This window comes from Temnothorax longispinosus, chromosome 9 (genome assembly GCF_030848805.1).
Source record: "Temnothorax longispinosus isolate EJ_2023e chromosome 9, Tlon_JGU_v1, whole genome shotgun sequence".
Classification (NCBI taxonomy): Eukaryota; Metazoa; Arthropoda; class Insecta; order Hymenoptera; family Formicidae; genus Temnothorax; species Temnothorax longispinosus.
In genome coordinates this window covers 14,893,781-14,910,988 of record NC_092366.1, presented here as the reverse complement: position 1 = coordinate 14,910,988, position 17,208 = coordinate 14,893,781, and the positions used below count along the sequence as shown (strand labels likewise).

The 17,208-nt window shown below is 31.3% G+C and overlaps 2 protein-coding genes and 1 long non-coding RNA gene across 3 annotated transcripts; all 3 read left to right on the top strand.

The window, feature by feature from the left end:
• Positions 1–233: 233 nt before the first annotated feature.
• LOC139819132 (F-box/LRR-repeat protein 4-like) lies at positions 234–2,731 on the top strand. Its single transcript, XM_071788321.1, has 5 exons — positions 234–685; positions 772–976; positions 1,064–1,421; positions 1,544–1,853; positions 2,009–2,731. Exons 1-5 carry the CDS (start codon positions 300–302, stop codon positions 2,319–2,321), a joined length of 1,572 nt encoding a protein of 523 aa, XP_071644422.1. The 5' UTR covers positions 234–299; the 3' UTR covers positions 2,322–2,731.
• Positions 2,732–5,676: 2,945 nt separating this feature from the next.
• On the top strand, positions 5,677–7,828 carry LOC139819614 (uncharacterized). Its single transcript, XR_011733784.1, has 4 exons — positions 5,677–5,778; positions 6,847–7,098; positions 7,205–7,304; positions 7,401–7,828. It is a non-coding gene; the product is annotated as an uncharacterized lncRNA (long non-coding RNA).
• A 158-nt stretch (positions 7,829–7,986) lies between these two features.
• LOC139819325 (F-box/LRR-repeat protein 4-like) lies at positions 7,987–9,796 on the top strand. Its single transcript, XM_071788569.1, has 4 exons — positions 7,987–8,143; positions 8,231–8,585; positions 8,668–8,983; positions 9,136–9,796. The coding sequence occupies exons 1-4, from the start codon at positions 8,084–8,086 to the stop codon at positions 9,452–9,454; spliced, it is 1,050 nt and encodes a 349-aa protein (XP_071644670.1). The 5' UTR covers positions 7,987–8,083; the 3' UTR covers positions 9,455–9,796.
• Positions 9,797–17,208: the final 7,412 nt, after the last annotated feature.

Here is a 17,208-nt window from a genome sequence, read left to right as displayed (position 1 = left end):
AATATAGAGGGAGGATGGTATCAATATTTCAATATCTCCATGGCAAAATAAAGATTTCATGTTAAGACGTATTATTAATGTTGTTGAATTCTATACAACGACAAGCATCAAAAATAACTATATTGGTATGTAATACTAAATACTTGAATTGATAAATAATAATATATTGTTAAAAAAGATACTCTTTTGTTAAGAGAACAGAGTATAATTTTACTTTCTATTTTGAAGATATCGAGTTTCACGAAGCTGTATATCCAATTAGAGTCTGTATTTACGAAATTTATAATCCTGGAAGCGTAATGCAAATTTGGGCTCAAGATTCTAAGAATAAGTGGTTTAAATTGTGGGATGAATCGTCTCAGATTGTACCCCCGACATCAAGATTATTTTCTCCACCGCTGTCACATCCGTGTAACTTTAAAACCAAAATGCTCCGACTAGTATTTAAGAAGAGTTCACCTGAATCTTACACAAAGATAGATGCTGTGATGCTTATCGGTACATCAGAATTGATTCTTTCTAGAAATGCTAATGAGAGTTTAACAAATGTGTTAAAAAGAATTAACTCCGTGTGCTCACCATGCCATGACGACGTTTATAATTTAACGGCAGATTTAAAAAGTGCACACTTGGATATAGTTCATCTGCAAGAAAATTTCTCAGAATATTGCGTTATTTGTAAAAGGTATTATAATCGAAGATAATAATTATTTTTTAAATATTTTTTATTTTTTTAATATAAATATTAATTTGTTTTAATGTTGTTTGCAGCGATAAACGAAGGAAGACTTCTTATAAGAATAATATGAGGCACAAAGAAGTACCTCAGAAGGTAATTCCTGCTTATCTGCAACCTAATGGAGAGAAAAACTCGCGTCATAATTTATTAAAAAGTCATTCAAATTATGACAAGGGTTTGAAACTTTCTTCGGATGAATCCAAGGAGCTATCACTTTGCAGTATATCTGCGCTTCCTGTAAGTATTCTAAGAAGTCTATTTCTCATCATAATATTTATTGCAATGCCATCTCGTGTATTGAAGTTTTATATTTTATCTTTGTAGGATGAAGTACTACTAATGATATTAAAAAACTTGGATTTGATGACGTTATGCCGCATGAGTTATGTAGATAAGCGCTTCAATAATTTAATACGGGACCCTGAACTCTATACACATACGTCTTTAAATATACGTCTTGTTGCATCGGACAAACGTATGCGCGATATATTTTGTTACTTTTCATCTAAATGTAAATATTTGCGACAGTTAGATCTTACAGGAAGCATCTTTGATGTTAAGGATTTTGTAAGCTTTCTTGATAATTGCGGCATGCGTTTAACGCACTTAAGATTAAGTAACTGCATGTCTGTTGACAGTCGCGCTCTACTTAAAATTTCAGAGATATGCAAAAATTTGAAAGGTATGTATATTTATGCATAAAGTATATATATATATACTAATTATATATATATATATACATATATGTATATAATTGTCAAGATTGTGTGTAAATTGCATATAACTTATACAAATTTTTCTTAGAATTGGATCTATGTTATTGTCTTGATATAAACGACGAAGGATTTTCGTACCTCGAGAAACTGGAAGGTTTGGAACGTTTAAACCTTTTTTGTACATGTATAAACGTTCAACGTCTTTGCAAGATACTGCAAAATAATCAACGGATGCGTGAGTTACAATCGGGAGACTTTATAAACGATGCAGTTTTAAGAGAATTGGGAAATTCGTGTCGTGACTTGGAAGTAATAAATTCATCTGCACGTTATCTTACACCTCAGGGTATTAGTGCCCTCACAAACTGTAAGAATTTACGAAAAGTGGGCTTTCGTCTGTAAGTGTGTGTGCTACATTTTCTTTTAAAATACACGTTATTGTATACTTTATTGAAATTTGTTTGCTTCTCTTGCGAGCATCTTGAAAAAGTTACATGAATGTTCTCTTTGCAATTAAAGTACGACTGTACTAATTATATGATTTTTGTTACAGATTGAAATATTTACCTGTTGAGACAGAACTCAACTTATTTAGATTATTTTCCTCTTATCAACACTTGCAAGAAGTATACTTGTCTGATACTGTCCTCACTGATCACCAGTTGGAATTACTAGCGCAGTGCAGAAACTTGAAAGAGTTATATTTTGAGAATGTGGAACTTGACATACCTAATAAATATTCCGTTATTTTCAAACAATGTCCTAAACTGCAAGAGTTTTGTCTCATACATTGTGGTATAAGCGATCAATTGGTTAATCGATGGAAGGAAAGATATCCGCATGTATCCGTTTATACATATCGCTAATAATTTGAATAGTTTTTTGTTTACTTGTTTAGGACATATATCAATCTACTTCTTGCTTATGTTTATTTTTCATATTTTTATACTTACAAATTTACTTTGTAAAAATTATGTGGTAAATTAGGTCGTAAAAAAAGTTAATGTCTAATAAAAACAAAATATTTGACTGACATGATCTCTTTGCTATTAATTACTGTGTAATAATTATATAATTTTTGTTACAGTTTCTTGATTATTTAGATAATATTGATAGCTTATTTAAATTACCTTTCTCTTATCAAAACTTGCAAGAAGTTTATTTGCGCCATGCTGACCTCACTGCATGATCACCAATTGGAATTACTAGCGCAGTTCAAAAACTTGAAAAAGTTATATTTTGAGTCTATGAAATTTCATACACTTGATAAATATTCCGTTATTTTCGAACAACTTCCTAAACAGCAAGAGTTTCTCATTATATATATATATATATGTATAACAAATATAGAACAATAAAAAGATTACTGAATATAAAGTATTATACACTGTTCCTCGTTAAACGCATTAAATTAAATAAACATTGAACAGATTAAATAATGAGCACGCGCGGTCATATAGACTAGCTATAACATGGCTATTACACGGCGGCTTAAAATCCGGTTTAATAACTATAATATATACTGTATATTATCCAATCCAAAATTTTTGCAGCCCCACCGCCACTCTCAGTTTTTGTTTGCTTAGCGCCAGTAGTTCTTTAGCTCTTCCTGGTCTGCTGTTTTAAAAATTATATTTGTATATCCAATTCAAAATTTTATTACTCTTTTTAAACTGAATTTGTTTCTTAAGATGATTCTTTGAAAAATTATATATTTGCGCTGGTTATGACGTATGTAGACTATATATAACACTTACATTAAATTAAAAAGTAGTCTACCACGTAAGGCAGTTGGCTCACGATCCAGAGGTCCCGGGGTCCCGAGTTCGAATCCCACCAAAAGTAAGTATGTTATTTCAAATACGAGAAAATATTTATAATCATAGACTGCATCTTAAGAAACAAATTTAGTTAAAAAATAGTAATAAAATTTTGAAATAAATATAATTTTTTTTTTACAGTGTTGCGCTTCCTTGCACGGTTTTTGAGGACAATTTGTCGTCGGACAGCGCTACGCAAAGCTTGCTCGGTTTTTGCCGATTATTTGTCGTCGGACAGCGCTACGCAAAGCTTGCTCGGTTTTTGCCGATTATTTGTCGTCAGACAGCGCTACGCAAAGCTTGCTCGGTGTTTGTCGACAATTTGTTGGTAGACAACGCTAGACAAAGCTTGCTCGGTATTTAGCCGACAATTTGTTGGCAGACAACGCTACACAAAGCTTGCTCGGTTTTTGCTGCCAATTTGCTGTCTGGTTATGTACACAGGCTTTGCTAGCAAAACATGAGCTTAAAGATGACACACAGATGGCACCGGATTTGACACCTGCAATCTTTGAACGAATTTGATGCCATCTTGGCGACAATTTGCTATCAAATTGCTTACTGGGTATATTTCTTACAAGATATTTATACTATAATCTTGATACACTCTGTAACGCCCGAAGAAACAGCGATAGTCTTCCTTTTCTTCTTTTCTTTTTATTAGGTACTACACAACCATGAGACCACGTAAAATGTATTTTTGTGAGGTCTTTTCTTTGTTTGAGGGAAATTAAGGTACCTTCTGCTTTTAGGCAATACGACACAGATACCTCTAGTTCACAATTAACATTTTCTGAATTTGTCTTCTCTTCTTAAACAAGGAATCTTCTTTTTAAACTCTCCCCCTCTTAATTGGGAAATCCTCCACTTAATCGAGGAATACGCAAGATGAAATCTGGGATCCAAAAACGGGTGCCACAAACCTTTGACCCAGATGGACACTAGCAGCACAAAGTATACATAAAATGTTTGCATGTTGTTCAGTACGGCTATTTATCTGAATTGGAATATTTTGGTACACAGACGTTCCAGTTGATAACGATATGAAATAGTATAAAAAATATTTATTAAAGTACGTATTATTGGAATATTCTGAGAACTTAATAAATAATATTCTAATAACATGCAGAATATTCGTCGAATTATCTAAAAATATTCTTGTTGAATATTATCATGAAAATTATCTTGCTGGAATATTTTGTGCTGTCTGAAAAAAAATATATCTTACAAAGAAGAGATATATAAATCAGTATACATAAATCGGTTGAATTGCATGCCACGAAAAAGTAATTGCGTAAATTAATATGTGTAAGTAAAGAAACCGTCGCGCACAATAACTATTATATTTTTTTAAATATTAATTTAGCTTTGTTATAATTTAACGCAAATTATATATTTGCATTTTAATGCAAATCAATGTAATTACAAGATGGTTACGTTGTTGTGCATCCTGTATCGCAGAATGACAAATTATCATTTGCTTTAATACTTTGAGTGCAATATAAGGCACTCATTAATGGGTGACGCATAAATTTCCGCATAGACCCTTCACAGACACATTTGTGAGTGACGGTCTTATATATTTACTAGCAAGAGAGGTTCAGAATTGAACTCCACCAATTTCGATTTACAGAGAAAGTTCCTCCGAATATCTGGTTAAAATAAAATATAAGCGACTAGAAGTGTTTTTTACCTAAATATCCATTTATTTAAAAGTGATACGCAAGAATTCTCAGTGTATCATTTCTCGCTTCAACATGGTCGCAATGGGTGCGTTCAACAGAGAAAGTTGTTTTACAATGGTTGTAAAATTCGTGAATTTGATTGGTGCTCTTATAGTTTTGGCCAAAATGAAAAGCACTCACCAATCAGATTCCTAAATTTTACAACAGTTGCAAAGCAGTTTTTTCTGCTGAACGCAGCCAGTTTTTACTTTTTTGATGGATATAATATCGAGTTTAGATGTTTAATATAAATATAAAGTAATAATATAAAATAATAACTATTTTTAATTAGCCAGAAAGATATTTTTAACACGTTTTTTTGTCTTCATTAAAAAACATCATAAAACAGATGTCAAAAAAATATCTTCTTCAATAAGATCAAAAGGTGTCTTTTTTACATATTTTTTTGCTTTGTCGATAAGGTAATTTAAGAGAGACATCTTTTTCGTTATCTTTTAGTGTTATGTATTGTCTGAGTCGGTTTTCTAGTAAAAGACGCTATAGGTATATGTACACGCCGTCTTTCCATATCCCCACTCTCTAGCTATATAGTTTTTCCTTCGCTTTCTAGTAATTTACCTGAATCCTATTAGGGTTTGGATGTAACACTTTTTAGGTCTATGTATTTCGTGGGAGTTTTGGCAGTCTAGTATATAATATAGATGTGACTATAACACAGAAGTAGTATGCGCTCACTAACCACGTGTTCCAACATTTCTTTTCTTTCATGATTTTTTCATTTTATACGGAAAAAATCAAATCTGCCTTGTTGATAAACAGTAAGTAGTATGAAAATCAATAGAAATTAATTTTTTTATTCAGTTTCGAGTCAAATTTCCGGCAATTCTTTTTATTTACTGTGTGATCCTTTGATCGACTTATTGTTAAATATAACCTGTATCAAACAATGAGATAAAAGGTTAAATAAATTAAGAAACACATTTTGAAAAAATTTAGTCACCGCATAGAAGCGTAAGGGTAAGCGAACGTAAGCTATTTTTTACAATATTTTTTCTTTAGTGCTCGTGCACACATATATATCGTATGTTTTTCTAAAACGGGGAGCACACACTTCTGCACAACGCATAATGCGTAAGCATAAGAAAATTGATTGGTCCATACACATGTGCGTAAGGAAATAGACCAATCAGTTTTCTCATGCTTACGTATTATGCGTTATGCAAAAGTCTGTGTTTCCCGCATGGTGGAACACATGGTGGAACACACTAACTGGTGGAAAATGAGATAAAATATACGTTATCTTAAGTAAGATAAAAAATGCATTTTGGAAAATTTTAAGCCCATTCTACGTTTTTTATTTTTTTCGATTATTTTTGTTTCTTTTGTTCTTCTTTAAAAACTATTTAAAAAACCCCAAAAATTGTTATAGGAAAGTTGTTCAAAAAATAATATATTGCAAAATATATTTAGAAATGTAAAATATAAGTATATACATAATACTATATATTTACAATAAATAAACACATATATATCTAATTCATAAAAAACAAAAAAATATTATAAAGCACAGAATTTGAAATTAAAATTAAAATACATAAAATAATTATTTATTAACAATTTATTCTGTTATAAAAGAATGATGCAATATAGTAAAGAAATTTGAGATATAATAAACTTTATGTATGTACGTAACATTCTATAATAAATGTGCAATTTGTTAATATAGAAAAGTTAAAAAAGCATTTTTAGAGAAAAAACAGGTAGAACAGGATTTGTGTGGTTAATTGAAATCCTTTTCTACAATTAAGGGCTGCATTTTAATATTCACTACATATATACTACAAAAGCAAGGATTATTATTCTGCATATATTTTGTCTTTTTTCAGAGAGAAAGTATGACACCCCATTATCAACCTTTATATTGCGAGAGTTGTAGTCGATATCCCTATGTCGGCAAAGTATCCGTAGAAGAAGAGGATAGTGTTGACTTCATCTATCAATTTGTGAAGAATAGATTTGTTGCTGTGAACTACGAGAGTCTTAGTATATATCACACTGCCCCTGACATAATTGGGCCACCTAAATTTCCTAACTATGGACAACTATTTCATTTACCATTTCTTTCTGAAAAAATGGTGGTATGTATATTTCCTGGTATTATACATTATTGTTCCGTAAAAAGTAATTGGAATTTAAACTTTTAAGAGTTTGTAGTATTTAACACTTTTTGACTTTTCATTACAGAGACATGTTACAGATATCTCAATATCTCCGTGGCAAGACAAAACAATTGCTAAATTTCATTTTATAGGTTGGAATCAGGCGTTCGAAAAGGGGTATATTAGTATGTAATATTTGAATTAACAAATAGGATATTGTTAAAGAAAAGATACGCTTTTGTTAAGAAGAAAGTATATAATTATATTTTTCTATTTTGAAGATATCGAGTTTCATGAAGCTGTATATCCAATTAGAGTCTGTATTTACGAAATTTATAATCCTGGAAGCGTAAAGCAAATTTGGGCTCAAGATTCTAATAATAAGTGGTTTAAATTGTGGGATGAATCGTCTCAGATTGTACCCCCGACATCAAGATTATTTTCTCCACCGCTGTCACATCCGTGTAACTTTAAAACCAAAATGCTCAGACTAGTATTTAAGGAGAGTTCGCCTGAAACTTACACAAAGATAGATGCTGTGATGCTTATCGGTACATCGGAATTGATTCTTTCTAGAAATGCTAATGAGAGTTTAACAAATGTGTTAAAAAGAATTAACTCCATGTACTCTCCATGCCATGACGATGTTTATAATTTAACGGCAGATTTAAAAAGTGCACACTTGGATATAGTTCATCTGCAAGAAAATTTCTCAGAATATTGCGTTATTTGTAAAAGGTATAATAATCGAAGATAATAAGTATTTTTCAATATTTTTTTTTTTTTAATAATAAAATTAATTTGTTCCGATGTTATTTGTAGTAATATAAGAAGAATTACTTATAAGAATAATATGAGGCACAAAGAAGTACCTCAGGAGGTAATTCCTGCTTATCTGCAATCTAATGGAGAGAGAAACTCGCGTCATAATTTACCAAAAAGTCATTCAAATTATGCAAAGCGTATGAAACTCTCTTCGGATAAATCCAAGGAGTTATCAGGTTGCAGTATATCTGCGCTTTCTGTAAGTATTCTCAGAAGTCTATTTTTCATTATAATATTTATTGCAATATCATATCGTGTATTGAAGTTTTATATTTTATCTTTGTAGGATGAAGTACTACTAATGATATTAAAAAACTTGGAATTCATGTCGTTATTCCGCATGAGTAAAATAGATAAGCGCTTCAATAATTTAATACGGGACCCTGAACTCTATATACGTTTGAGCATACGTATTGTTGTATCGGACAAACGTATGCGCGATATATTTTGTTACTTTTCATCTAGATGTAAATATTTGCGACAGTTAGATCTTACAGAAAGCATTTTTCATGTTGAGGATTTTGTAAACTTTCTTGATAATTGCGGAATGCGTTTAACTCACTTAAGATTAAGTAAATGCAGCAAATCTGTTAACAGTTGTACTCTACTTAAAATTTCAGAGATATGCAAAAATTTGAAAGGTATGTATTTATATTGTATATGTATGATTGTCAAGATTATGAGTAAATTGCATATATCCAAAACATGTTCTTTTTTTTTTAGAATTGGACTTAAATTATTGTCGTCTCGTAGACGACGAAGGATTTTCGTATCTCGAGAGATTAAATGGTTTGGAGTCTTTAAATCTTCGTAATACGGATATAAGAACTGAACGTCTCAGCAAAATACTGCAAAGAAATCAACGGATGCGTGAGTTACATTGGTACTCAACGCGTATTTTGTCAGACGCAGTTCCAATAGATTTGGGAACTTTGTGTCGTGACTTGGAAGTAATAAATTCATCTGCATGTTATCTTACACCTCAAGGTATTAGTGCCCTCACCAACTGTAAGAATTTACGGAAAGTGCACCTTGATCTGTAAGTGTGTGTGCTACATTTTCTTTTAAAATACATATTATTGTGTTCTTTATTGAAATTTGTTTGCTTCTCTTGCGAGCATGTTGAAAAAGGTGCATGAATTTTCTCTTTGCAATTGAAGTGTTGTGATAATTATATAATTTTTGTTACAGATACGAATACCCAGTTACTTATGATAGGTTATTTAAATTACTTTCCTCTTATCAAAACTTGCAAAACTTGCAAGAAGTTTATTTGCGCAATGGTAATCTCACTGATCACGGATTGGAATTACTAGCACAGTGCAAAAACCTGAAGAAGTTATATTTTTGGCGTGTGGAATTTCATACACTTGATAATTATTTCGTTATTTTCGAACAATGTTCTAAGCAAGAGTTTTATCTCATATACTGTAATATAAGCGATCAATTGGTTAATCGATGGAAAAAAAGATATCCGCATGTGTCCGTCTACACATACAACATAGACTGATTGTTTCGTATTCCATCACATTTATGTCGAGTCATACATCGTGACCACGAGAATTTGAAGGTGATCGGGAGATTCCGACAATTCCCGGAACTTACTGATGATCTTTTCTATTTATATTTCTTCAAACCGGAGGATCGGGCACTCATCAATCCTACCGTCGCCTCTTAAACACTAAACTCTTAACTCAATACGAAGCATCGTTCACACTAATAAACGAGAGTCTTAGAAGAGAATCACGAGAGTTCAAATCATTTGAAACAAACCAAGCTGCCTGCTTCCCACGTAAGCGTGACCGCATTATAAGCAACCAGAGGCTTGTGCCTCGCCTTGTGTTGACCGAGAAACTCAACACTGATAATTTGAATAGTTTTTGTTTACTATAATAGTTTAGGACATATATCAATCTATTTCTTGCTTATGTTTATTTTTTATATTTTTATACACAAATTTACTTTGTAAAAATTATGTGGTAAATTAGGTTGTAAAAGAAGTTAATGTCTAATAAAAACAAAATATTTGATTATATTTTATTTATAATTTTGTTATTTTTAAACAATTTTATCTTTCTTATCTTTTTCATAATTTGACTTTTTTAATGCGATGATGACATTTTTTGGAACAGTTCGGCGAAATATTGCAAAAGCTATATTAACATCATCAGTAAATTCTTGGTATTTTTTTCGCAATTACATGTCTCTTCCAAAAATTTATTTAGAAATGAATTACTTGTGATTGAAAGAATTTCTATATCGCATTGTCTCAATTCTTCTATATGAATAAGTTACGACTATGTATTTAATACGTGCATTAAATGATGAGGTATTTAGGCATTTCGTGAAATATAAAATGCATTTGGAGTAATCAATGTCGCTATCTCTTTTTCATTTAATTAAAATGTATACTGGATGTATAAATATTAAAATACAAAAATTGCATTAACTATGAACATGTATGATGTGTGTTATGTATTGAATTAGTACATCAATCTTAGTACGAATAACAAAAAAGAGGGTTTATGATAAACAATCTTGGAATTTTAGTTTTAGCATCACCTTTTATTTTATTTCTTATTTTTTCTTATACTGCTTGATGCTCTGTCAGTTTTTCAGAGTTTGGAAAGTATGAGAATTTTTATTTTGCAAAAACTAGTGTCGTTGAAATCTAAGCTCAAAAAAATATGAAAGTATAAAAAGAGTCAAGCGCGATAGGTGGCACTTGATAACTCCAGCAATTTCAAAATTTAAACAGCAAAACACCCAGAGTCTGAAAAATTCGCAAGATAAATTAGACGAGAGTTCACATTGGTTTATACTTCTAAAAATATTGTTTCCAAAAACCGCAAAAATTGGTAAAGTATCGAGAAATTTAATTAGGTAAAACATGGCGCGGCTAAAGATCTCTTGTAATCTATGTTACAAAATCACGTCACGTTACTTCAAGATGACGCAGTCGGACATGATGCATGAACATTTAGATGAATGCACGCCCAGGCACGTTCTAACCAGCATGTATCCAAGCATTTATAATACTACCTTTGACTAAAGGGTCTCTACCTTTGACCAGAGAGAAGGCTTCTCTCTGCTCTGACTATAAAAGTATGAATTGTCAGTTGCTACCAATCTCCCTATTTCTCCTATGAGATTTCTAGGCGTCGCCAGAGAGGAACCTCTGGCAAGTGGCAACGCAATAATGGTCGCATTCGGCGGAAAAGCAGCTCCATGGCCATTTTATACCAATGTAAATTGACTTTAATCTCGGTTTAATTTACTTTTTACCTTTTTCTAATTTTTAGAACTAGAAAAAGATAAAAAGTAAGAGTTTAAAGATTAAAGTTAATCTGCATTGATTTTTTTTTAAATGAACATCAGTAAACATTCAATAGTTTTTTATTACGATTGGTTTCTATTTAAATCCAAGAAGAGATTAAAAGCAAGATCTAATCATTAAGGCTTAGTTTCACAAGTGTCGGTTAACTTTTAATTTTAGATTAACTCACTCTTCGTCTCTTTCTAAAGGAGACGTTCCTCTTTGGCTAGGCCAAAGAATCTGTCTATAAAAGTGCTTATTAAGCTGCTCTACAACTGTTGCAAGAAGTGGATCTGATTAGTATGCGTTTATAATTTTCACCGAAGAGTATACACCAATCAAATTGCCTCTCTCTATATATACTATTTGACGTTATGAATACATATTGATATAATTATTATGTCACGTACTTCTGCTATCGGATTTTGCGGAATTAATATTTTCCTTTCAGAAGAAAACAATAAAAAAAGGAACGGAAGAAAATTTCCATGCATTGATCTACGAATTGTTTCGCTAATACTCATAGGAACGTCAAAGTTTGATAATTATTTCCATTGGGATATATATGTATATGACGTATATGTCAATTGTTCTTAAAGCTTACAATTTATTTCATATTTTTTTTGCTCATAATTTTCAACTTTTCAACCAATCTTTCATAAACTTTCCTAGATGTATGAAATGATAATTAGGAGTTAATTATATCCATGCAGAATTCTTCGTTACACGTTGAATAATTTTAAGTATATGGGATGAGAAATCTTCCTCTTTATTTGAAATGTAATAAGTACATATTATGATCTAAACACATTCATTGCTATGAGACTGAATTTCTTATTTATGCCATTGTTGATGACTAGTGATCAACGATGACAGTTAAATAACATTCACAAATTCTTTTTTACAACTCAATAATATGTTAAATTTAATTTAAAATTCAATATTACTTATTCTATTGTCGAGGTACTGAATAACTCAGATGCTAGACTAATTTATACCTGTCAAGGAGAAATCCGAATTCCTGGACTTATCACCCCATATATTAAAATATTTTACTGTCATTTTAAATATAAATATATCTATCAACTTAGTATCTTAAGGGGATCCTAAAGTGAAGGCTGAACTTCCTCGACGTCGGTAATGTCAACATTTCTAATTCTGTTTTCTTGTCATATATCTATATCTGTCCTTGTCTAACGAGAGGCATCTGTCTTTGTTCGATTACTGCGCCATCTCTTGCCACACGCAATATTGCTTATCCTGTCAACCTGAATGTGCTTTTGCACATATAAAAGTTATATAAAGTAATCTTTTTTTCTAGGTTTTCAATCTTAGATCTAATTGCACGATATTGTTCTTAAATGTTGTCCCTAGGTCATGCCGGTATAATTTTGTGGATATTTATCGTGGAATTTTTGTACAAAGCAAATATTGTCGTCACGTATACCAAAAATTAACAAAAATATTAATTTTTTTCGTTTTTGATATAAATTTGACCACCATGACCTAGATTTTGATGCGTACTTTAATTCTAGACAAGAATTTTGCATTTCTATAAAGTCAATTAAAAGATTAGTGCTAAGAAAAAAAGCCGGTATTACAGACGGCTTTAGGATCCCCTTAAAGGTAAGTGGTCAACATTGACCACATTGCAATGGTGAAATAAGGTAACATATAAAATAATTTTATATATATACCTATTTATTTGCCCCAAAGGGTTACCTTCTTTATATTTTCTCGCATAAGTGCGAGATTGGAAAAACCGCAATTAAATCCCAATCGCGCGCGTGTTAAAACCCTCTATTCCACTTTTCTCACATCTCAAGTAATCGTGTCACTTCGAGATATCCCGTTCAGATATCCTACTAGAATAATTAACAAATTAGGCCCCTTGTAAATCGTATCGCGGTCTTCATTAAAGTTTTGTATATTAGAAAACGGGTAGGTAGGAAAATAGACAGGTAGGACTATAGATCGGAATACGGGTAAGTAGGGATTCGGGTAGGCAAGGAACAAGGGGATTAAATTCGATAGAAAAAATTGTAAACAAAATAAAAGTAATATTCAATATAATAATTAATTAATTCAATAAAATGTGATATAAAGACCCTCGAAATAAAAATATAAGTAGAAAGGGCTGGTAAGGGTCACAACACTCACAACGCGGATCCAGGTGCGTTTAAATATAAATGTGATTTATTCCTTGATTTACAAAAATCCAAACATTTCGGCTCCCGTCCGAGCCATCTTCAGTGGTATAATATTAACATCAAAAATATATTCTCCTTTAACATGGTGAGTTTACTGTTTCAATTTGACAGAAACTTAGTGAGACTAAAAGGTCCAAATCTGTAACGAAATTAAGAGTTACATCCTTGTCTTAAATTAAAGTTCTAGAAAAACTCACCAGGTAGTCTGGAGAAAAAATACATCACAGTCAAACCGAATAATAAGAAAATAATGGCAAAGAGAATGATCTGCCCAGAGCGATCTGTAAGACGAGATCCCATCGACATGACGCACAACAAAAGACTGATTCGGTAAACGCACGCAGATAAACGTCTTATAACAAACTTGAAAACGTGTAGGTTATAAAGTAATAAATAATATACGGTGGTCGACGATAAATACAAAGGTATATAGTCAGGGATGTCTAAAGTCAAATTTTGTACAAATAAATATAAAACGTCGGTCAACAGATAAAAATAAAAATTTAAAAAATATAAATCAGCGATAATAAATACATAAAATTGTAAAAAAGATTGAGAACTTGTGAAAAAGCAAAGCGTCATGGACATGATTTACAGTTTATCCAAGATAGAAACGTATGCATGGTGCAAAAACTCTGTATTGGCCTGAGAGTTCAAACCGTTCTTTTGCAATTTAATATACAGCATCTCTGATACCAGTCGCTTCGATAAAAACCTTTCCTTATCCAGAATTTCGACGTTATCCCAATCAAAGTCGTGATTAAAATCTAATCTATGTTCGGTAATGACGGAAAGATTTGTCGTGTTTCTACTGATATGGATTACGGTGTTCAGTAATTCTCGTTTTAAGTTGCCTCAAAGTCTGGCCAACGTAAGTCGCGTCACAATTTTTACATGATATTCTGTACACGACGTTTTTGTGTGATTGAGTAGGAAGAATATCCTTCTGGACTTTGATATAATTATTTAATTTATTCAAGCTATAAAATGACAGGTTGACATTCAGATCCGTAACCAAGCTTTTAAATTTCTCCGATATATATGGAACATAAGGTACAGTGTACGTTTATAAAGTAAAGATTTTATTCTTGTATTAATAGTGTCGAATATGAACGTCGACAATGGGTAGTCATTATATAGCAGAGTGTCAATTATGAATTTTATATTTTTTTGATGGTATCTAGGGTGAGATAATAAAAAGACCCACCTACTAACGAAGAAAGCCGTGGCCATTGGTTCACTGTACCTTATGTTCCATATATATCGGAGAAATTTAAAAGCGTGGTTACGGATCTGAATGTCAACCTGTCATTTTATAGCTTGAATAAATTAAATAATTATATCAAAGTCCAGAAGGATATTTTTCCTACTCAATCACACAAAAACGTCGTGTACAGAATTTCATGTAAAAATTGTGACGCGACTTACGTTGGCCAGACTTTGAGGCAACTTAAAACGAGAATTACTGAACACCGTAATCATATCCGTAGAAACACGACAAATCTTTCCGTCATTACCGAACATAGATTAGATTTTAATCACGATTTTGATTGGGATAACGTCGAAATTCTGGATAAGGAAAGGTTTTTATCGAAGCGACTGATATCAGAGATGCTGTATATTAAATTGCAAAAGAACGGTTTGAACTCTCAGGCCGATACAGAGTTTTTGCACCATGCATATATACGTTTCTATCTTGGATATACTGTAAACCATGTCCATGACGCTTTGCTTTTTCACAAGTTCTCAATCTTTTTTACAATTTTATGTATTTATTATTGCTGATTTATATTTTTTGAATTTTTATTGCTTCCTCATAGAGGAAACTTTGTTTTCGTTAAAAAAAAATTTTTTTTTGTTTTTCTGAATGTGTTCAGAATGTTCTAAAACGTCGAAAAATTGCAATTTAAAAAAATGTCTGTATGTATGATGTGTGTATATATGTGTGTGTATGTGCCAAATTTACCGAAATTTCTATAAGTCCAGAACTAATCAACCAAATCTTAACGAATTATATATGAAATAGGGGTAGAAAAAACTGAAGAATATAATAGAATTAATAAAAATTGCTAATAATCAAGGGGTTCTTTTTTAATAAAATTTTGAATTTTTTCAGAAATGTTTGTTTATGCTTTAATTTCCGCAAATTTGGAGATATCGATCTATTTCTAATTTTATTATATTTTTCAGTCTTTTATACCCCTATTTCATATATAATTCTTTAAGATTTGGTTGATTAGATTCAGCTTTATACGCGATCAAAGGTCCCTAATTTTTAGAAAAATTTCTGTAATAGCTTTAACTTCTGTAAATTTTAAGATATCGGTCTATTTTTAATTTTGTTATATTCTTCAGTCTTCTCTATTTCTATTTTATATAATTCTTTAAGGCCGGTATTTTTTTATCTGTTGACCGACGTTTTATATTTATTTGTACAAAATTTGACTTTAGACATCCCTGACTATATACCTTTGTATTTATCGTCGACCACCGTATATTATTTATTACTTTATGACCTACACGTTTTCAAGTTTGTTATAAGACATTTATCTGCGTGCGTTTACCGAATCAGTTTTTCGTTGTGCGTCGTGTCGATGGGATCTCGTCTTACAGATCGCTCTGGACAGATCATTCTCTTTGCCTTATTTTCTTATTATTCGGTTTGACTGCGATGTAATCAATAATAACACTGAATTATACATAGATGTCGTACAAATCTAGGGCAAATTTCGGAACCGGTTTCCAAAAAAATCGGTAACGAAAAATTAATCACATCATTGCACTTCCCGGAAAATTCTACCCCTATTTCATATACTTTTGGTAAAAATTTGGTCCACTAACGAATGAGTAGTTCGCGGACAGACAGACGGACAGACAAACAGTCGGGTTTTATATAATAGTATGATTAATATTTTTTAACATTGTTTTGTCTATTTACTATAGTTCGAATTGTTTCCATGCCCTATCCATCGAAAACGAATCGTTCATTAACGAATCTTGAAGCGAATGTGCTACCGATTTATATTGCTTTCGGTTTTCCAAATAAATACCTTTTTTGAAATGATAGCTTTCGCGCGTATTTTTACCTTAAAGTATATAATCCAGAGAATATGCAGTTAAATTTTCACGTAAAAATATTGAAAATTTAGAAAGTTATTGAATATTTCGTAAAAAAATAGCAATTTTTTGGTTTATAAACCATATTTTGAATTTTTGAACCATAAAGCTTTATTAATAACCCTTCACAAACAATCTCACATTCATTTTGAGTGTTGCAAGAATGCACCCTTTTAATTTCAGCCAAAAAGAATCGATTCCCCGTTTGTGGTAATTACGCAAAGTAGCGCTGGGTCAAAATGACCCAGGGTGTAGTTTATGTCTCAAATAGGTAGTGTGTAGTTTAAGGGTTAATATTATATACCACTGAGAATGGCTCGGACAGGAGCCGAAACGTTTGGATTTTTGTAAATCGAGGAATAAATCACATTTATATTTAAACGCACCTGGATCCCCGTTGTGACCCTTACAGCCCTTTCTACTTATATAATTAATTAATTAATTATGTTTATTATTATATTTTTAATATTAACAGCACAAATGTATATTAAATATTACTAATTTTTATATTAAGAATTAGTATTTAAATACTAATTTTTATATTAAAAATTAGTATTTAATAATAAATATCAATTTTTATTTTAAATAATACCAATTTTTATAGATAATTGTATTATATTG